The sequence below is a fragment of the Emys orbicularis genome, chromosome 1 (assembly GCF_028017835.1).
Source record: "Emys orbicularis isolate rEmyOrb1 chromosome 1, rEmyOrb1.hap1, whole genome shotgun sequence".
NCBI lineage: Eukaryota > Metazoa > Chordata > Testudines > Emydidae > Emys > Emys orbicularis.
The window spans coordinates 109673326-109695824 of record NC_088683.1 but is presented as its reverse complement, the minus strand read 5'-3'; the positions used below and the strand labels follow the sequence as shown (position 1 = coordinate 109695824).

General features: G+C 43.3%; 1 protein-coding gene across 2 annotated transcripts in view; it reads right to left on the bottom strand.

The window, feature by feature from the left end:
• DGKI (diacylglycerol kinase iota) overlaps window positions 1–22499 on the bottom strand; it is a 309310-nt gene that overhangs the window by 125940 nt on the left and 160871 nt on the right. For both annotated transcript variants that reach the window (XM_065403383.1, XM_065403389.1), the window contains exons 9-13: window positions 17458–17532; window positions 16963–17058; window positions 15572–15654; window positions 3873–3933; window positions 129–242 (exon numbers count right to left, since the gene is read on the bottom strand). In XM_065403383.1, the coding sequence (XP_065259455.1) occupies window positions 129–242; window positions 3873–3933; window positions 15572–15654; window positions 16963–17058; window positions 17458–17532 (429 nt within the window). The remainder of the gene's footprint in view (window positions 1–128; window positions 243–3872; window positions 3934–15571; window positions 15655–16962; window positions 17059–17457; window positions 17533–22499) is intronic.

The window sequence follows — 22499 nt, the reverse complement described above, 5'->3', positions numbered from 1 at the left end:
TGGATTTTGGATACGTCCCTGCCTTCACTCCACTGCTGTAGCTAGCAGAAGCCCCATCCAGAACAACTACCAATTAGAATGAATAGCTGGTAAGGCACAAAGAAGAGGGTACTGGAGTCAGTGCTTACCCCTCCCCAGTTGAGGGTGCGAGCAAGGTCATTCCCAGTACCAAGGGGAAGGACGGCAACAGGAGGCTGGGGGCTGAGCTGTAGCTCATCCAGGATGGAGAGGATCCAGCCCACCTGCAAACAGAGAACAGAAAAGGGAAAGAAATCAAATTAGGTGGATTTAAATAGTGAAAGAGAGAGAAACAGGCCAACAGTTTATCCTCGTCACACAGATGGTCAAGTGATAGTAATGGGAGATGCAGAAATGAGCACTGCTGAAAACCAACCATTTAGCCTCCCTGCCTCAGCTTCCTCTTCTGCAAAATAGGGATAACAGTATTTATTAGCCTGCCTCACAGGAGTGTTACAAGGAGCAACTGGATGTCAAGTTGTACATAAATGGCATTTATTAAATGCTGATTATTAAAAATAATGAATTGGCATTATTTATTGTTATATTGATTTAACAACAATCATTCCACCCTTTCCCTGAACAGGAAACAAAAGCACCTACAATTATGGACTTGTATTTATACCTGACTTAACATTGCTTTGAGGGGTTTTTATTGAAATTCTTGTCATAAAACAAAAGACCTCCTTGGATTATCTTCTACGGAGTACCAAGAACCATAAAGCAAAACTAGACAGCATTTTAAAAAACTGAATAAAAAAATTAAGTTAAAAATTACTAAGAACAAACATCTGAAACTCATCCTAATTATTTTTTCACAGTAACAGCATTGAAAGTAAGGGTTATAGGGAACTGTACCACTGGAGATGCCATCCTTTAAATGTGGCACAAAACTAAGGTCCTGACCATTTGTGGTTATCAAAGATCCCAAGGTACTTTTTGCAAGAGTGGAAATGTTAGCTTTGCTATCCAGGCCAAATTCCTACTTGAGCTCCAGTATCTAAAGAATTCTTGTTTACTACTGAGTAGTGTTGCTTTGTGCTATTAAACAGCTTTCATGTTCTACCAATAGCTGTGGATTAGTGGTATGTGGTGGTGGAAGTGACTCTTGTAGGTATAGAATTTTTAAAGGACTTGCTGCATTTCTTTGAGCTGAAAAGGGCTATTTAACTATATTAGAATAATGTAGAATTTACACTTTAAAATGGTGGTATGGGAAGCACAGTCATTGAGGGACAGATTTTTTAAGGTCTTTAGGCACATACTGGGATTTTCAAAAGGGGCTAGGAGCCTAACTCCCATACCTTTAAAAATCTGGCCTCTGGTGCTTAGAATAGGAGATGGAGTCAGGAAACCCTAAGGTGAAATCCTGGGCCCATTGAAGCCAATTGGACCACCACTCTGCCATTGACTTGCTATCTAAAATTGGGCAGATCACTTCATCGTGCCTCAGTCTCCCAGTCTGTAGAGTGGAGATAATACTATTAAATCACCTGGTAAAACTGCTTTGAAATGACACATAAATTGATTCTATTTGAGTGGCAAGCCTTATTATTTAGTTTGACCCAGTCTCTAAATATCCAATAGCAATCTTGGGGTAAGGGGTGACAAGGCCTACCATCTCTTGTGAACTGTGTGATGGTGAAAGGAGCGGAGATTGACAGCCCTGGAGGCTACAGCCTTCCATGTATCCCCAGGAAAAAGGAGAGCAAGCAGTGAAACTGGAAACGCTTCCGCCTTCTGTTTCATGTCAGCAAGGCAAAGTGATATCTGGTCTCACTGAATATTCACTAAGTCCATCTGAGCAAGATTTTTCATTGGCTTTTGGGACAATAAGATATTAATTTGTTTCAAATTTAACAGCAGCAAAGATAACAGTCTAGAGTTGTTCACACTAATGATACGGTGCTGCCCCCTATTGCTCATACTGTGAAGTCAAGAGAAAACAAGAGTTGGTAAGAGCCAATCGAGCTGCACTAATTTTTATATTAAAAATTTTGTGGACCTAGATTAACTCACATTATAGTTTCAGCTCCCTTGGATGGCAGACTGGAAACATTTGACAAATACATTGGAAGATTATCTATTTTCACTATGTCCTCCGCTGAAACAGTGTCCTGTAGGTTCTGAAGGAAACAATCCCTAGTGAATCACAGAAGATGGCCCTTTGCTGGACCCTAACTGGTTCACTCCTACTTTCTCTCCAACAGAGAAGGCACCCTTCCATTCATATTAATATTCACTAAGGCTGGGATTTTTACATGGGCCTAAGGAGATTAAATACCCAGCTTCCCCTGAAACTCAATGGGAGTTGGGGGCCTTATTCCTTTAGGCTCCTTTGAATATCCCCGCTTATGTCCATTGTAAGCCATTCCAACCCCCAATGATATGATTTCTCAGCTTGGGTGGCAGAGTTCTGTCATCAGGGTAGCCCCTACACCTTATATACCACCCTGGTGGAAATGCGCCTGATCACATTTAGCTATCTCAGAAGGGACAGTGCAATGTCATACACACTGGAGTATGACAAAATCACAGGCAATATTGACAGAAGCTGATTATGAAGAAGAAAGCTTCTATATTGGCTCACAAATAGGCTACATCTACACTAGGAAGTAGGGGTGTGATTCTCCTCCTCATGTACATATGCTCCCACAAGCACTCAGTGAGCTAGCAGTACAGCCACGGTAGCATGGGGAGCAGCAGCAGAGACATGGTTGAGCCATGCCAAACACATATCCACTGATTTCAGAGGGGTTTGTACTTGGCATGGCTTGGCCACGTCTCCACTGCAGCTGCCTGTGCTAACACAGATACAATGCTACTTATACTTATGCTAACTCAATGAGAGCTAGCAGGAGTATGCGTGTATGAGCAGAAGAATCACAACCATATCTAATACTCAGCACCTATATATCTTAGATATTTATATGGTCCTTGTCAGTGTAGAATCTGTGCACCGCACAATCTCTAATTTAGAGATCTTCATCACACCCCTGTACTATCCCCATGTTACAGATGGGGAATTGAGGCACAGAGAGTCTAAATGACTTGCCCAAGGTCACACAGGAAGTCTGTGGCAGAGCAGGAAATTGAACTCAGGTCTCCCAACTCCCAGGGTAGCACCCTAACCACTGAACCATCCTTCCTTTCATGCACAGATATCAAAATACTTTACAAAGGAATTGGGAGAGGAACACACAACTTGCCTATAGTCACAAAGGGAGACAATGGCAGACATGGAATAGAAAGTGGATCTCCTGACTCCTCGTCACATACCATGGGCATAGCTGGGTGGGACAGAGGATACTGCCCCCCCCAAAAAACTGCAAGTCTCGGACAGGCATGGAGTTTGCCCCCCACACACACGTGGCCCCGCTGGCCTGACTGGAACTGCCCCCCGCCTCCCCGCAAATACAGAAGTAAAACTATGCCTACGTCACATACCCTTCCCACTGGATCATCAGTTTTTGGATATCAGCAACAGTCAGAATGGTGATACAGCAGAGAAAAAGACCAGTAAAATTGAATATTGTTCAGTTGTAAAAGCTGCTTAAGGGTGAAGGAAGCTTTTTTAGGCATAGTATCATGTACATATTTTATTCATAACAAGAATGTAATCCACAAATATTATAACAGATAGCACCTTACCCCCCAGATATTCTTAACCAGGGTGGCAAGGGAAACTTTGCAATATATTTTATCATGTTGAAAAGTCTCTTAATTATTAATGTTCCCTTCAAGCAGATACTGGACTGAGGTCTCCTTTGCAGGGGCTTTTTTGTCCAACTCTGTCCTTTCTGAGTTAATGGAGACAATCATCGAGTTTGACGTGAAATGCACAGAAGACCTACCGTTCCATCCCCACCGCAGGCCAGGATTCGCAGATTTGGCACTTTTCTGTACAGTTCGAGTCTGGCAGGGGAAATGAAGGGGGAAGGGGAGAGTCGTAAGGAAGAACATAGGATGGAAGTGAGCAATTAGAAATACAGTGACTGCAATAAGGGACAATAAACAAAACAATGGAGGCAGTTGTACATACCAATGAAAAAAATATTAGAGAGAGCCAATTTTATCACTAAATACACTTACTTCACTGCGTAGTGTTCAGTGTCAGACATAGGCGGTGGCATGGAAAGAAAATCTGCCCCTACAACAAAAATGCTCCATGTTTGGAACAACTACCAGCCACTGCTCAAGAAAAGTTTACACCTGGAACAGTAAGGGTGCTGTAGTTCAGTGGCTTTCAACCTCTTTTCATTTGCAAACCCCTAAAAAATTTCAAATGCAGGTGCGGACCCCATTGGAAATCTTAGACATAGTCTGCGGACTCCAAGGGCTCCGCGGCCCCCGGGTTGAAAACCGCTGCTGTAGATGAAGAATGAAGTGCCCCAGTAACGTGGTGTGGATGAAGCTTGAACCGTGTCTGCCTCAAATAGTTTTGGTTCAACCGGTGCTGATAGTAACTCACTTTCACCAAAAAATTCACTCCAGTATCTGACACGAGTAATGCAGATCTCGGTACACTGTAGAAAGGACTGCAGGAGATTATTAGTTATCCTGGATCACCCTCTAGTGGTACTAAAAAAGGCTACAGAGCAAAGGAGTTCTATGAAAGCTTTTCCATAAGGTAGAACTTCACCTCTTAAGAGCTTCATGCTTCATAATTCATTTCTCATAGATTTCACGTTTGTTCCATGTGCTTTGAAACGAAACAGCTTATTTTTCTTAAAGCAGTAATGTCTTTTGACTGGTATGACCATAGTAAATAGTATACTACCAAGGGTTAAGCGATATATTTAGGCCTCTTTTCCGAACTGATAGCTCAATTCAGCAGTAATTCTCCATACAGAGTCATGGAATTTGGTTTTGTGGAAGAAAATTAAATCCTATTGCTGCAGGTATGACTATGAAAAACGAAAAGCCAACCAGGAAGCAAGCCTGGGCTCTTCCTTCCATGGGCTCAGCAGGCCTTATTCAATAGGATTAATTTTGGTTTTTAAAGCTTCAGTCAAGCTGAAAGGAGACTTTCTCGCTTCAGCTAAGAAGCTGGGAAACTCCTGATTTTCTCCTTGTATAAAGCAAACAAACTTGAAATTAAAAATCAGACTGTAGGTTGAAAATGCAAACACTCACTTTCAGGCCTACTGAGAGTCCTGGCGAAAGTAGGATAGCCCTTGCATTTGGGGCATTTCTCCTGCCAGCTCCTCTGACTCCCACTATGTTTCCTCTAGACTGTTAATCTCCCTCTTGCTTCTGAAACAGATGACTATATTGTGGAGGCACACACTGATCAGATGGGTGTTTTTCTGCTGTGTTTAACACAAGTGCGCTCCTACTCAGCATGTTGGTGGGTTCCCATCACAGACGGGAGCACCAATTATTAAACTGACAGGGAGAGCAGTCTGCTAGAAGTTTGAAGGTGTGCAGCAAATTTCATATCACCAGCAGGATTGGAGGGAGCTGAGGAAATGGAGAACAATTACAGGTTGGGTGGGAACAAGATAGAACAGAGGGAGAAAGTAAAACTGGAGAAACAAAATCTGAATTTCCTCCCAGTGTTGTACAGCCTCCTCGACCTGAGAGTGAAACTTGACAACTGTGAATTTAGAAGGGCTTCAGCCATCACCATGGTGTTGTCTAAACTACTGGAATTTACCTTAATAAGTATTTGCTCCTCAAACAATTGTAACACACCTCACATACATACGCAAAAGTGCTCCAAACAGAGTTGCCACCCATCTGGATTTTACCCGGAGAGTCCAGTTTCGGGTTTTCTGTGTCTGGGTGCCATTTAGGGTTGCCAAGTGCCTGGTTTTTAACCAGAAAGTAGCACCCACACCAAAAGTCACAGGGCTGGTCCACACTAAGCCCCCAGTTCGAACTAAGATATGCAACTTCAGCTACGTGAATAACGTAGCTGAAGTCGAAGTATCTTAGTTCGAACTTAAAGGTACTTACCGCGGGTCCACACATGGCAGGCAGGCTCCCCCGTCGACTCCGCCTACTCCTCTCGCAGAGCAGGATTACCGGTGTCGACGGCGAGCACTTCCGGGATCGATTTATCGCGTCTAGACAAGACGCGATAAATCAATCCCAGAAGATCGATTGCTTGCCGCCGAACCAGCGGGTAAGTATAGACGTACCCACAGTTACTGCAGGGCTAGAGGAGGTGCAGGGTCACTAACCTATGGCAGCCCTGCTCAGCCAGGGCCACCTCCTACCTGCAGGGCACCTCCTACCTTGAGACAATCCAGCACGGGATGGGGAAAGGGGAGAGGAGCTAATGATGGGGGTGGGGCTTTGAGGGGAAGAGGCGGAGCAGTGGCGGGGCCTCAGGGGTTCAGTTACCAGCAATTAGAAAGATGGCAACCCTAGCTCCAAAGCGTTTATAGTGGGGCTAAATACCACATAGCTTATGCTTCATCAGGGAATATCTACTGAGCTGAACTATTTTAGTATTAATTGTTTTAGGAACAATGTAGATATAGACAAGTTGAAACTAGTCCTCACATTACCATCCCACAGTGCACTGATGGCCTTTCAAAGCCTCCCGGAATGCAGTGTTGTTGGGAGCTGTGCCAGCAACTCTGGGATAGGTAATCAGAGAGCTTTGCAACTGAAATGGTTTAGCACAGTGCTAGTGTGGGTGTGGAGCTACCCTGCAAGATTTCAAAGCACAATTTAGCAGGGCTAGTGAGGATGCATTAAGCCATTTGTGCTTAAACCTGTGTGATGCAAGTTCCATTAGTTCTGTTACCGGTGTTTCATTTCTGTAGCACAGATAAGGCCAGCAACAGTTCATCGTGTTTCTTCACCATCGTATATTCAATCTGAGATACCAATAATTTAGTCAAAAAGCAATGGTGATAAAGAATTGCTGTAATGAAATGATACTGCGATGGCAGACGACCATGGTGAAATGCAATCCTGATGAAAGACCACACAACTGAATAATGTGGATCCAGGTATGAGGGACCCTGGAGTATAAATTGAGGGGCTGATTCTCATTTATACTCAAGCCCTTTTACAGTGCTCTGACCAACTGAACTTACACCCACTTTAAGGCCTCATTACATTGCCAGAGTGGTATTAAGGAGTCCTGGCATACATGAGAATCAGGCCCTGAAGTTTTGGATGTATGGACAATAAAAACTTTCTGACCCCTCTCACATGGGGAGGTACTAGAGTTTACTTTGTGGGATTTGTATCTGTTTTATGTTCTGCATGATCTTAAGGAATGGTTTACAAATAAATAATTAAGCAAATTAAATGCTTCTTTTTCAGGTAACAGAGAGACAGACAATCATTTCTAGCCTCCCTCCCCAATGAAATGGAAGAACTGAAGTCCCTTGTCAGCCAGCCCCTATAAAAGGGAAGAGCTGCTTACCTGCCTGGGGGAACACTTATGAGATAAGCTTTGCCAGCCCTGCGCCTGTGGCCCAGGGAAATGAATTACTACTTGGGCAGAGATAGATACACACAGTTGCCACATCTGGAGAGTCACTCCTGGTCCACTGTAATGGATAACTATTAGAAAAAGGTCAGCCAGCATGTGGCTGATGACTTGGGTACCCAGCAGAGATTTAGGCATGGTGCTTTGTTCAGTTAGGCTGCCCCTGTGACTGTGGGAGTCTGACCACCCATCCTATGTAATAAGGAAGGTCCTTGATTGGGTAGGGTGCTGAATGCATATAATAAGAAACTGCTAAAAAGCTTTTGATCAGATAAAAAATGTTTTAGAGCAGTAATCATACAGCATATCAAACAGCGTGATACAATGTATGATTTTGTATCATGACTAAAATGTGGTATCCCTTAATGGAAACTTTTGTCCTGTATTTTTCATATATCTTTGGCCTGTACTGCCTTGAAAAATAGCAGGTCACCCCATTCTTCAGCTACCCCTTTACCATAGGAAGTGCCATCTCTTACTATATCATTTCCAGACTCTGTGTTTTATTTCATTATTTGGCAGGGCTCTTTCAGAAAATACAAACCACCTTACAACAGGGACACCCACAAATTTGCCCAATTGAGGTGGCCACTTGCCAGGACACAAAAGTTCACACCTAAATATCATACAATGCAACAGATTACACACTCCCACCTTTATTAGAGTGGTACAATTCATGGAGGTTACAGGTTTCAGCATACAATGCTCTCTCTTGATTAAAGTGAACTCCACTCCACTGCATGGAGGTTACTCAGCATCAAGATGAAGCATTGCAAGCTGGGCCATGGAGTCTCCACACATCTATATAAAAGAGGCAATAGCAAAAAAAAAAAAAAAAAACCCAACCCTAAATTAACACAGAGTTAAGGATGCTTGGTGGTATATTGTCCCATTTCAGAATAGTGAGTTGAGCAAAAACAAACGTCTGAAAACCAGGACATGCACAGTTAAGGTTGCCCATTCGACCTTAACTCTGTCCTCTTTCAGCCATGCCCCAAGATGCCCTGCTAATACATAAATCTTTACTCTGCCACCACACAGTTGATGAAATGTACAAGCTTGTCACCTCCCAACTACTGTAGTTCCCCTTCCCACATCGTTGGCAGTGAATGCAGCTCCCTGAAGTGTTCATTCTCTGGTATTCAAAATTTCCATTACTCTTACTTCCCACCCTCCTATAACTCAACTGAGGTGCCTGGAGTGAAGGAAAACTATGCTACAGTGAAACGGTGCTCCTGGCTGGTTTCAGAATGGTTGGAGGGTGGAGTTTGTGGCAGGACCAGCAATAGAAATCACAGGTAGGGTTTCTGTTCCAAACGACAGACAGTTTTATGTTTGAGAGAAAGATCCTCTGACCGTGTCCAACAGATGTACCCCATCTCCCAGAAACAATGAAGTGCCAGAGCTTGTAATGTTTCTATGCCATAAAATGCACATTTTGCAGTGGACCATGAACCCTTCAATTTGCCAATTAATACTCTTCCAACCTTATTAATAGATTTTTAATTGCTGCTGTAGCAATTAGACATTGAGCCAAATCAGAGAAAACCATCACCGTTCCTGGACACAAATCTCTGATGAAGTCCAAATCTGCTCTTATATATTGTATGAGGTGCACACCAGGAATAAGGCTCAGATCATTTCAGCCCAAGTGAATCACCACAATGTATGGTTGATCAAACCTCTTAAATCACCAGTTAGACATTGCACAGTGGACAAAATACAGGGCCCCAAAATGACACCAATGGAGACTATCTCGCTCCACCCAAATTAGCCTGTAGTTAGCAATCCCCATGTCACTCATGGTGTACTCCTTGCTCTCCTGCAAACTTCGGGAACATCATGATCCAAGAATCGCCCAAAATCCACTTTAGCAACCCTGGCAATGCACATATTTCTTTCCCCTCAGCAGTCAAGGTACCTGTATTGTCAGCTGTATGAAAATCTATAGAGGTCTATAAAATCTTGACTGGTGTGGAGTAAATGAATAAGGAAATGTTATTTGCTCCTTCACTTAACACAAGAACTAGGGATCACCCAATGAAATTAATAGGCAGCAGGTTTAAAACAAACAAAAGGAAATATCTGTGGAAACTCATTGCCAAGGGTTGTTGTGAAGTTAAAAACTATAAGAGGTTTCTAAAAAGAACTAGATAAGTTCATGGAGGATAGATCCATCAATGGCTATTAGCCAGGGTGGTTAGGGATGCAACCCCATGCTCTGAGTGTCCCTATCCCCAGTTTGCCAGAAGCTGGGAATGGGCGACAGGGGATGGATCACTTGATGATTACCTGTTCTGTTCATTCCCTCTGGGGTACCTGGCACTGGCCACTGTTGGAAGACAGGATACTGGGCCAGATAGACCATTGGTCTGACCCAGGATGGCCGTTCTTATGTTCAATTCCAAACCTCCACCCTGTGTGTCTTTAGAAACACTACATTAATCTGCCCCAAGATCAGGAAGTAGCCACTTGCTTCCCTTCCCCAGCCAGAGGCCAGTAAAATACAGATTTTCTGAAATAACCAATCCAAGGCTTGCCTACCACCCGCCATCATTTCCCAACCTCTCTGCAGCCACAACCCCTCACCCTGTCCCTGATTCCCCCTCCTCCACACACACACACACACACACACCCAAAGTCCCCTGTCTCCGGCTCCTCCCCACCTGATAAAACAAAAAAATTGGTTAGACTGGCTGCTGACTATTCTGCTTTGTTCATAGTGAACTTCCACATAAAATAAAAACATGTTATCTTAGAACAGAGACAACTTGTAGCAAACAACTTGAGTTATTAAATCTGTATTGCACAGGTGTACCAAGAATGTCAGTGTCAGGTGCTCATCAGAGACAATGGCATCAGCACTTTCCCTCAGACTACCCGGGCAGGCATTAAATGGCTGCATAGAAACTCTCTCATGATCTTCTACTTTATTGGAGCGTGTCAAAATTCTGACAGAGTTACTGGTCTAGTGAGTGGGGCGGGTGAGGGGGAAGCTGTAGACATGATATATCGTAATTTTAGTGAGGCTTTTGACAGTCACACATGACATTCTCATAAGCAAACTAGGGAAATGTGATCTAGATGTAAGGACTATAAAGTGGGTGCACAATTGGCTGAAAGACCATATTCAAAGAATAGTTTGCTGTCAAACTCCAGTCCCACGGGGGTCTGTCCTGGGTTTAGTACTATTAAATATCTTCATTAATGACTTGGACAATGGAGTGGAGAGTATGGTTATAAAATTTGCAGATGACACTACGCAGGGGGGAGTCCCCCACCGCTACAGGCTGGGAACCAACTGGCTAAGCAGCAGTTCTGCAGGAAAGGACCTGGGGATTACAGTGGACGAGAAGCTGGATATGAGTCAGCAGTGTGCCCTTGTTGCCAAGAAGGCCAACGGCATATTGAGCTGTATTAGTAGGAGCACTGCCAGCAGATTGTGGGAAGTGATTATTCCCCTCTATTTGGCACTGGTGAGGCCACACCTGGAGTATTGCTTCCAGTTTTGGTCCCCCCACTACAGAAGGGATGTGGACAAATTGGAGAGAATCCAGCGGAGGGCAACGAAAATGATTAGGGGGCTGGAGCACATGACTTTTGAGGAGAGGCTGAGGGAACTGGGGTTATTTAGTCTGCAGAAGAGAAGAGTGAGGGGAGATTTGATAGCAGCCTTCAACTACCTGAAGGGGGGTTCCAAAGAGGATGGAGCTCGGCTGTTCTCAGTGCTGGCAGATGACAGAACAAGGAGCAATGGTCTCAGGTTGCAGTGGGGGAGGTCTAGGTTGGATATCAGGAAACACTATTTCACTAGGAGGGTGGTGAAGCAATGGACTGGGTTACCGAGGGAGGTGGTGGAATCTCCTTCCTTTGAGGTTTTTAAGGCCCGGCTTGACAAAGCCCTGGCTGGGCTCATTTAGTGGGTGTTGGTCCTGCTTTGAGCAGGGGATTGGACTGGATGACCTCCTGAGGTCTCTTCCAACCCTAATATTCTATGAAAGCACTTTGGGGGACAGGATTAGAATTCAAAACAACCTTCACAAATTGGAGAAATCATCTGAAATCAACAAGATGAAATTCAAGGAAGATACGTGCAAAATACTATATTTAGGAAGGAAAAATCAAATGCACAACTACAAAATGGGGAATAACTGGTTAGACAGTAGTACTGCTAAAAAGGAACTGGGCGTTATAGTGGATCACAAATTGAATATGCGTTAACAATTTGATGTGGTTGCAAAAAAGGCTTACTATAATTCTGGGGTGTATTAACAGGAATGTCATGTGTAAGACATAGGAGCTATTTGTACTGCTCTACTTGATAAGGCCGCAGGTGGAGTACTGTGTGCAATTCTGGACACCTTAGGAAAGATATGGACAAATTGGAGAGAGTCCAGAGGAGAGCAACAAAAATAAAAGGTGTAGAAAACTTGACCTATAAATAAAGGTTTTAAAAAAACTGGGCACGATGAGTCTTGAGAAAAGAAGACAGAGGGATTTGATAAAATTCTTCAAATATGTTAAGCGCTTCTACAAAGAGGATGGTGATCAACTCTTCTCCCCTTGAGTGCAGGGGACTGGACTAGATGACTTATTGAGGTCCCTTCCAGTCCAACACTTCTATGATTCTATGTCTGGTTTATTCAGCAGCAAGGAAGATTTACATTAGATATTTGGGGAAACTTTCTAACTAAAAGGATAATTAAGCACTGGAATAGGCTTCCAATGGAGATTGTGAAATTTCCTGCTATTGCCCGCAATATCTTGACAAACATTGTTCAATTAATTTAAACTTTATTGAATTAACTTTAAGTATATTAGGAGTTTGTTGTATTAAAAATACAAATGTTTATGTGTTATTGTAGGCTTGTATGTAACCTGTCCAGGAGACATGACTAATATAAACCTTGGGAAGTGTTATAAGCATCCAAGGACTTTTTTAAACAATGGGCTGAGACAAGAATGAACTGTTAGTTGAGGAGGTTTTCTACAAAATACTTGGGAGAAGAGCAATACAAATGCCCACCTCCAGACCTAATCTTTTGAAGCTTGCCCCCAAGGAAGGGACCTTTGTCTATGAATTACCTATTCCCAGAATCAAAAAGCCCAAACAGCATAAAGGAGTAACTCCCAGATTCATAGCTGTTATGACCTTGTGACCACAGAGGGGTCTGAAGGATTGTCCACCAGCCAGAGCCCTTGTTGCAGCTGGAGTGATTCCTTGTAAACTTATTACCATGTGTGTAAGTTCTTTCATTGTTTTTAATATGTTTTCTCTGTAACCCTCTTCCTTTAAGAATAAATGCACTTGCTTAGAAAGAGCTGTGTGGTAACAACTATGGGCAGTTATGTTGTTTGTAGTTTCTGAGGAAGGAAGGCAAAGCAAGCCTGCTGAGGCAGTCTGCCTTGCTAAGTAATAACACAGTGTAGCAGGGAACTGTGCAGCCTGGAAAAACCCCAGTTGGCAGGGAGACGTGGGTCTCCACCCAAGAGAGGTGATGGCTGGGGAACCGAGAGTTTGAGAAAAGGTGCCTTTGCTGGACCATAAATGGAGAATACAGCTGTAATTGCCCTGAACTGTGATACCCATCATTGAAGGTCTTTAAGAACAGGTTAGACAAATATTTGTCAAGTATGGTCTAGGTACACTTGGTCCTGCCACAGCACAGAGGGCTGGACTAAATGGCCTGTTAAGGTCCCCTCCAGCTCTGTATTTCTAGGGTTCTGTGTGCACGGTTATCCTTCCAGACTGCACAAGTATGTAAGCGAAGAAGTGAACACTGGTGGTGGGTATATTAGGCTAGGGAAGGCGCTGCCTTCCCTGGCTGGAGCCACTGCCATGGGACGCCAGGCTGGGGCTGATCCAGCCGGCCCAGGGCTGGGGCTGCTCTGGCTGGCTGGCCCAGGGCTGGGGTTGGCCAGCCGGCATCGCTGGAGCTCTGGTCGGTCAGCCAACTGGGACTTGGGCTGGCCTGGGACTGGGGGTGGCCCAGGGTTCCTCTGGCGGCAGGGAGTAACTCAGGGTTCCGGCCAGCCCGAGGGTTCTCCAGCTGTGGGAAGAGGTGGCGGGGGGACCCAGGGCTCCTGCTGCAGGAGGCGGAGCCTCATCTGGCAGGAGTGGGACCGTAGGGCTAGCCTCCCCGAAGAGGAGGGTCCACCTGCCGCTCATGGAAGTGAACATGCTCTTAAACACTATTCACAATTTGGGTCCCCCAAAAATTTAGTGGGCACCATGCAATACCCAATATAAAAATTGACTGATTGAGACTATATTGACCCACATCACTGCAATAGTTTTATCTCTAGCTCTGCACAAAGACAGAAAACACCTAGAACCTTTTTGGAAAATAGTTATTTTTTCTGGGCTTATATCTCTGGAATCCCTTGCTCAAATGACCCCCCTAATCCAGGCATTAACCCTACTCTGCACTCCCACAAGGCACAGCAAATTCCAAGAAAATCCACACAAGCACCCGGATTTTAGAGCACTTGGAAGAGAAGTCTTTTAATGAGGAAGGATAGAGGGAGGATGAAGGTGAAAGGTTTCCCCTGCACATCCAGCTGCATCACAGGAGACTCTGAAAGGCCTGGAGATGAATACAGCCTGAAACAGTTGCTCTGAGGTATGTGAACTGTTCCATTAATCTCAGTGGGTGTTCTCATCTCCCTCCGGAGAGCTTTAGAGCCTGGAATATGCACAAAGTATACCTGTTCTCAGCTTCCTATCCAAAGGGGCAGGACTTCCCCAGATCCTGCCTCACATGGGAGGTATGGAGGGGGGCCTCAGACCCTCTCAAATGGGCATGAACCCCCCTGAACCCAACTCTCATGAGGGGGAAGTAAAGGGGGGGCAACCCCTGTAGATGGGCCCAGAGCCCCCAGATCCTGGCTCACACATGGGGGCAGCAAGAGGATCTCGGACACCACCAGTGGGGCAATTGCTCCATATCTCAACTCATATGAAGGAGGCAACAAGGGGCCAAGACCATCACTAGAGGTGTAAGAGCCCCCTAGATCTGGGCACACATCTGGGAGGGGAAATTGTGGGGTTGACAGATGCCCCTGCTCCTATTCTACCCCAGTTCTCCTGCCACTCACCCCCACATCCCCCTTCCCAGTGTCCCTCTACCCCAAACTCTTCCCTCACCTGAGCCCCCTCCTCTCCCACCCATCCCTATTTATGCTCCTCCCCATAACCCTACCCACTGACCCCTAATACCTTTCCCCTCCCACCAAGCATTCACATGTCTATTTTTTTTACTTTGATTACATTCCCTCCAAAATCAAATTGCCACTCATGACTCACAAATTGAAGCAACTTCCAGCCACTCAGTCTCAAACTCCTTTTGTTTTAGGTGGGGGCTTGTGATTAATTTATCCTTCCTTATGATAACTGAAGGGTCAGTTCACAGCCATCAATTTCAATGAGGTCTGTGCATCCAGTCATTAGTACCTTTCAGTTTAACAGAACAAGGCAGCAGAAGGAAACTGTTTTCACAGGGCCTGTAACTTGGGAACCCATTGGTCAAATAATCCCAAATGTGGAGCACTAATGCTACCCCATACCTCATTAGGCACACCAAATTTCAAAAGAATCCAAGTAACCGTCCAGATTTTAGAGCACTTACAACAATTGAGTTTTAAAGCATGTGAAATGGTGGGAATGGGAAACCTCTAGCTGTTTTTCTGTACTGGTGCATGCAAAATGTACAAAATGTCCATTTTCTTAAACACCATTCTCAGTTTGGATCCCCCAAAGATTTAGTGGGTGCCATGCACTACCTTGACTGAGACCATTTTGACCCATATCACATCAATAGCTTGATCTCTAGCTCTGCACAAAAACAACCCACATAGAAGTTTTTGGAAAATGAAATGTGCAGTTAAGCAGGTACTTAAGTCCTTTGCTCAATAAGGATGGACACAAGCATGTGCTTAACTGCATTGCTGAATCAGGCCCTTAAACAGTGGGTCCCACTTTGATAAGCCTGGCCAATCTCCCTATTACTATCAGGAAGCCCCATCCAACCTACCCTTTACCCACATACTTAACAAGCAAAGTAGGATGTTGGCAATGTTAAACGCTTCAGTACTTACGCATCTCTTGGCCCTTCCTGAGAGAGATCGAAGACTTGGCGTGGATTCAAGTACCACATGAACATCTGGAGAACCTTAGTGCCCTGTTAGGATATAAAATGGAAGGAAAATAAATGAGCAAATGAACTAATGACTCTTATACGTAATAATATTTATCATTATTAACCTAATCTTCGTAGTACCTTTCATTCATTTGTGTTTTACAGAACAAAAGCAAACAAAAAAGGAGTATTTACTGGCAAGCCAAAGCAAAAACTATCCATTGTGACAGATGATTGCCCTAGAGAACATTCACGTCACCTACCATCCCACTCTTTCTGTATTTGTAGCCTCTTGGGGCAGGGACTGTCTTTTTATTCTGTGTTTTTATAGTGCCTGCCACAATGGGGTCAAAGTCCATGACTCAAGCTCCTAGGTGTTACGGTAATATGAATAACAAACAAAAACATATGTCCATTGAATTTAGAATGCAGATGTGTAGTGGCTACAAGTTCACAGTAGAGCTAGTTGGAAAAACTGTGATGGAACCATTTTCTATCAGAAATCCCATTTACAGCAAAATCAAGATGTTTTGTGAAATCGTTCCAAGTTGGCTGAAATTTTGTTTTGGAGAAAAGCATACAAAAAGGGTTCTGGAAATGTTGAACATCCCATTTCAACATTTCCTGAAACAAACGTTTTTATTTTTCATTTAAAAATGATGTTTCATTTCAACGTTTTATTTTAGATTATAACAGAACATAAATGTTTGAAAAGGTCAAAATCAAAACTAAACCAAAAAAATTTCAGAATTTTCCTTTGCATGGAATTTTGAAATTTTTGTAATGATGTGTAAACCCACTGTTTACTTCAGCTCTACTTGCATGACCAAAGTGTTCAGCCTGCTACTTACAGCTTGATAATGGAGCAATATGCCTAAGCAACAGTGTCATGCTCTGAAACTCAGTTTTCTAGAGCACTGTTTCCAACATATTTACAGTTCAGGACTATGTGGCTTTACAACATAAGATACGTGGCCAAGTGATGTTGAGAGATTTCTCTGATTAAACCAAACCAATGGTAGGGCAGGAGGATGACCGGCGATTACTTTGGAGAATCAGAGAGCTCCATTTCTGTGGAAAGACTGAGGTTTCCTGAAAGACTCCAAGCCGCTATTCTGGTTTCCTCTCAAAGAATCAAAACCTGGGAGGAAGATCACACTGAACAATCCAAACCTCAATTCTGGTGGGAATAAGATTCACCGGGAAGGGTCCAGTTCTCCATTCTAGGAGTCTGCATCCCAGGTCACATGCAACCCTCCCTTTCTGTGCCTCACCTGAAATCACTTTATGACACATAATTTAAAGGAATTTGTAGAAACTTTGTGACTGGGATCAAGTTGATGCCTTTACCTGATTCCCTCCACTTTTTGGATTGACAAACACCAGCAGTGGTTTCATGAGCAGCGAAGAGATGGGCTTTATCACAAATGGTCGGCCTTTGTTTTCCTGCAAAATCAGAAGTGGCAGAGTACTTTAATTAGAGCTACACAAAACTAATGCTAAAATCTCTAGCAAAAAAAAAAAAAAATCACAAAGCATTCTCAATTCTGTTTTTAGAGGCTTTTGTGGTCACGAAAGCCACTAGATTAACAACCCCTGTGACCTTTAGTCAGAAAACCGCTATAGCATAGACTACAAGATTCCCTGTGCACCCCCTCATCATGCTTCAACTATTCAGCCTAGCCCATTCTACCCTAGAGAATAAATCTATGCATCCCATCTAAAAATGGGAGGCTAGGTCAACCTGGGCTGGCTGATCGATAGACATGCTAGATTTTAACTGGCAGTCTAGAGATAAAAATATCCATTCAGTCCACCTTTCAAATACTATTAATTAGGACTTACCTCATTGCTTCTTTTGCTGGCTTTTCTTTTAAAGGATGTTCTCTTCTTCCGCCGGGTTGAAGTTTTTAATGAGTTCTATGAAAAAGAAAAAAAAAAAGGGATACATGAAAAGCAAAACAAAAAATCAAGTCAGCCCCAGAAGTAGCCTCATTTAAGAAGCTCCTTCATGCATGGTCCGTTTGGAGAATGATACAGTGTCTGGCACATGCTTGAAGTTTAGATCACATGCGTCTCATGCTTTACACTTCCACACCACCATTGATGGAGAAAGCCACACACGGAGACCAGACTGGTGCTTTGGAACTGGAAGCTTTCCCACGCCGTGGGGAGAAAAAATCAGATACTCCCAGAGACTCACATAACACCACATGTTGTACCTGCCAACCCTCCCAATAGGGGTAGGAGACGCCCGTTTTCCCTCCGGGGCTCCAGTCTCCTTCCCAATCAGGCTCGTCTCCTGGTATGGAGACCACCTGCACAAAAATGTAATAAAACATGATAAAATGAGCTATTTTTTCATGTTTAAAAACCAAAACAAAAGCAAAACAAAACAAAACCCCAGTTTTAGCTGTGGTGACCACCATGACTCAACATAATGCATGCCACCACTGCATATGATGCTGGCAGACAAAGTCAAACCTGACCTACCATGAAACTAGTGTAATAATCTGATAGAAAACCACCTCTGAATTCTTAATATTTAAGGGTTTCATTTTTCTAAAATAAAAACAAACAAAAACCTCTGCCACTCTATTGCAGAAAAATTAGTTAAAACAAATAGATACTTTGTAGGACCTACCAAAAAATTGCAGTTAACTAAAAATACTTGTCCTGCCATGAGTGCAGGGGGCTGGACTAGATATGGGGAAAAAAAACTATTCCCCAGAATAGCGCAAACTTCATTGATGGTGGAGCACAGAAATGTGCTGAAGTGGTCAGGGCCAGCCAAATTGAGGCTTTTCTTTTTTAATTACTGCAGTTGTTGAATTAAAATAGCCATATCCCTATACATTTTCTCCCTATTCACACAGTGCTGAGTTTCAGCTGAGTTGGAAACACTGAGAAAATGGACTTTCCCCACAGTATTTCAGCTTAGTCTATTCAAAACTAGGAAGTACAGTGGGGCAGAAAATTAAAAGAAAATTTGCAGAACTTCTAACCTCAAGAAGTGAACATGTTCCATTCCATTTTTTTCCCCAAAAAAGTTCAAGTCACTCTTATTTTATCCAAATTGATCTAGACATCCCTACTGAGAAAAGTTTCACTGGCCCAGAGAACTGTGAGTGGACACAGCAAAGCTATTCATCAGAATCTGCTGTTTTTACTCAACCTTCATCTTCAGCCAACAGTCCCATTACATTAAATAGTGTATTTACTAGATTCACTGCTTGATTCCCCAGTGACCAGCTCTGGCGTTTCAAACCAGCCAATTTTCCTGTTGCTTTTCACCATGCATAAAGGGATCAGCATTTATGTCGCACTCCCCGTCAATACCTGGCCCAAGCCAGGGAAGCTAATAATCCAACCAGTGGACCAAATTTGGTTATGAATCCTGGTCACATGCCACCTGAGGCATGTTGCACCTATGCTAAGAAGCAGGAGACTGGCTCTATAAAAGTGCTCTAAACTTCCCGTGCTTTGGTGCATATGAAAGTGCACTAGAAAGCATCATTTGCTATAAGGCTGCACTGACAGCGGTAGGTGGATGGTGTGACGTTGCACATTATATGATTTTATGAAAATATGCTAATGTCACTGGAATATGCTTCATGCAAAAGGTCTCTTGTAAGGTATCATTACAAAGCTTACAATCTACTGAGTGTGATCATCCTATTTGTAGAAATATACCACTCTTGTATCTGAACCTAGAAATATGAAATATAACTCTGAGGGCCTATTGTAATTATGCAAAGTGTGGGCCATTAATGGTGGTTTGGAATCTTGATAACTCCCATTAACCAGGACAATTGACTGCAGATGGCTCTGTTTTACCTGTAAGTCTTCCTGTATACGTGTGTGCTGGCAAGTGGGCAATGAAGTCTTACAGTGACATGTGATCATGTCACCTGAACTGGAATCCATCTTTAACCTAGTGCTTTTCCATTGAGAAGGGGGGGGGGGGGACCCAGAGGGACAAAGGGTTCCCGCCTTATGCAAAAGATATATAAGGGGGTGGAACAGAACAAAGTGGAGCAGCCATCATGAGGAATCCCCTAGCTACCACCTGAGCTGGAACAAGGGCTGTACCAGGGGAAAGGATTGTGCCCAGACTAGGAAGCCATCCAGTCTGTGAAAGCAACGTATTGAAACATCTCTGAGGGTGAGATCTTATCTGTATTCAGTTTCTTACTATATTAGACATAGACTTGCGTGTTTTATTTTATTTTGCTTGGTAATTCACTTTGTTCTATCTGTTACTACTTGAAATCACTTAAATCCTACTTTCTGTATTTAATAAAATCACTTTTTACTTATTAATTAACCCAGAGTATGTATTAATACCTGGGGGGGCAAACAGCTGTGCATACCTCTCTATCAGTGTTATAGAGGGCAAACAATTTATGAGTTTATCCTCTATAATCTTTATACAGGGTAAAACGGATTTATTTGGGTTTAGACCCCACTGGGAGTTGGGCATCTGAGTGTTAAAGATAAGAACAGTTCTGTAAGCTGCTTTCAGTGAAGCCTACAGCTGTTAGGGGACATGATTTGGACCTGGGTCTGGGTTTGCAGCAGGCTAGCAAGTCTGGCTCAAACCAGGCAGGGCACTGAAGTCCTAAGCTGACAGGGCAGGAAAGCAGGGGCAGAAGTAGTCTTGGCACATCAGTTGGCAGCTCCCAAGGGGGTTTCTGTGATCCAACCTGTCACAGATGGATCCTATATATCCTACTAGTTTTTTCACTCTCAAACAGTGCAATCAGACAGAAGGAGGATACGAAGTTTAAAATCAGTGTAATGAAGCAAAAAACATTGCTTCATTTGTAGAAATCACTGTAGAGATTCTTAGATTCATTCTTCAGATCTTCCCCCTGGGAGGATTTTTTCTTGAAACCTTGTCACAGAGCGAGACACGGTGTGGCCTAGTGAATAGAGCACTGGACTGGAACTCAGGAGATCTGGCCTATATTCCCAGCACTGCCACTGGCCTGCTGGGTGACCTTGGGAAATTCAGTGTTTCCTCATCTGTAAATGGGGATAATGTTACTTATCTCCTGTGTAAAGGGCTTTGAGTTCTACTGATGAAAAGCACTATATATAAAGAGCTAGCACTATATTAGAGGCATTGATTATACTTACCGGTAATTATTTTATTGGAAGAAGCTGACACTCTGCTATTTAGTGGAAGGAACTAAACCCAGTACAGTTCTTCTGGATAAAGCCAGGACAATTAGGTAAAATAGCATTATCCTCATTAAAAAATAACCATGTGTAAATATATTTGTTGCCAAATCATGTTGTAACATAGCTGCTTTTTTGCCATTGTGGACAAAAAAAACCCCATATTATAACTTTGATAGAAGAACATGCCTTGGTCTCTGTATCTACCAGGATTAAAATATAATAGTGTTTTGTATCTGCACACACTGGCAAGAAAAGACATAATGTGGTTTTGTCAAAACTATATTACGCCACAGTGTTTAAGTATGCCTATTTTTGTGATGTTTAGAGAGCCTGAATGTTTGCTACAACTTAGCAACAGTAGATATACAACAGGTAAGAGGCAGAGGCACTGGTTATACATGTGCAAGGTTTCATTTCAAACTGGTAAAAGAATAGCAGCCCTGGGAAACCACTGGGGTATACATGGTGAGCTGAAGAAGTTGTTGCATGTGCCATCTTGTCCATATCGAAGTCTTCCTTCTCCACAGGAAGAGTATGGGCGTTTTGACAAAAACTAAATGCTACTCAGTGACATTCCATCTACAGTAAAGAACACCTGTAAGTGGACAGGCCTGTAGGTAAATCCTGGATTGTCTCTAAAAGAGGAAAAATCTCCTTGGTGACAATAATTTTGTCCTTCTTCAAAGATAAGAAGCACAGATCATATTACATCATGGTCATTGGAAGTGTTCCAAGCCCACTTAGATAGATTTATGGAAGGAGTAGGACAGGGCCCTCCTTGAGTAATGTCAGGTGGTGAACTAACAGTCTTAGGTAGATCCTTTCATCTAGAATGCTGCAGATTTAATTTTCAGCGGTTCTGAGCCGCAGTAGCTCCAAATTACTTGAACGGGAGCAGCAGGTGCACAGCACGGATAAAAGTCTGACCCTATGATCTTCAGGCAGTTCACAAACTGAAATGAGGCACAGATAATAGTCTCACATCAGTGGCTTCAGCCAGCAATACAGTAAGAAGAGAGAGTAGCCCAGTAGTAGACAGCTTTTGCAAGCTCCTTATGAAGGTTCCAAAGAGAAAGGAAAGAAGCAGATTCACTCACCTCGATCATAAACCCTTTCTTAGCATTGGGACCCAGTTACAATTACTGCCTCTGCTTTGTACCCAGAACCTCAGAAGGAGGGCTGGCTCTGTAACTTCATCACCCAGATCCTTCTCATCAACTGCTCCTCTCTCCAACATGCGCACACGCGCGCACACACACACACACTGCAAGTCTGTTTAACAACATTCAGGCTGCCAAGTATCAAATATAAAAAAGGACACTAGCCACTGTAGATACCTGCAGTTGCTAACTGGAAGACGTAATTTATCTGAACTCCAGGAAACCAGACCCAGAGGCACTGAAAAGCATTAGAGAGGCTACAGAAGAGGCTCATACAATGAACATCATGAAGGAGGTATTGAGAATTTGCCATCTATATAAATGGGTCATTACATACAGGGATACCACCTGTTCCAAAATTATCCGAACTGTTCTGAATTTCCTTCATCCTGCAAACAGAAGCTTGCAAGAAGTAAACACTCCCCATTTTAGTACAGGCAGCAGGTCACCTAAGGCAAATTGACCTTATGCAACTACATCAGGATGTTGCATCACCAAGACTCTGCCGGGAGCGAGAGGGGGGCCTGTTCTTTATTCAAA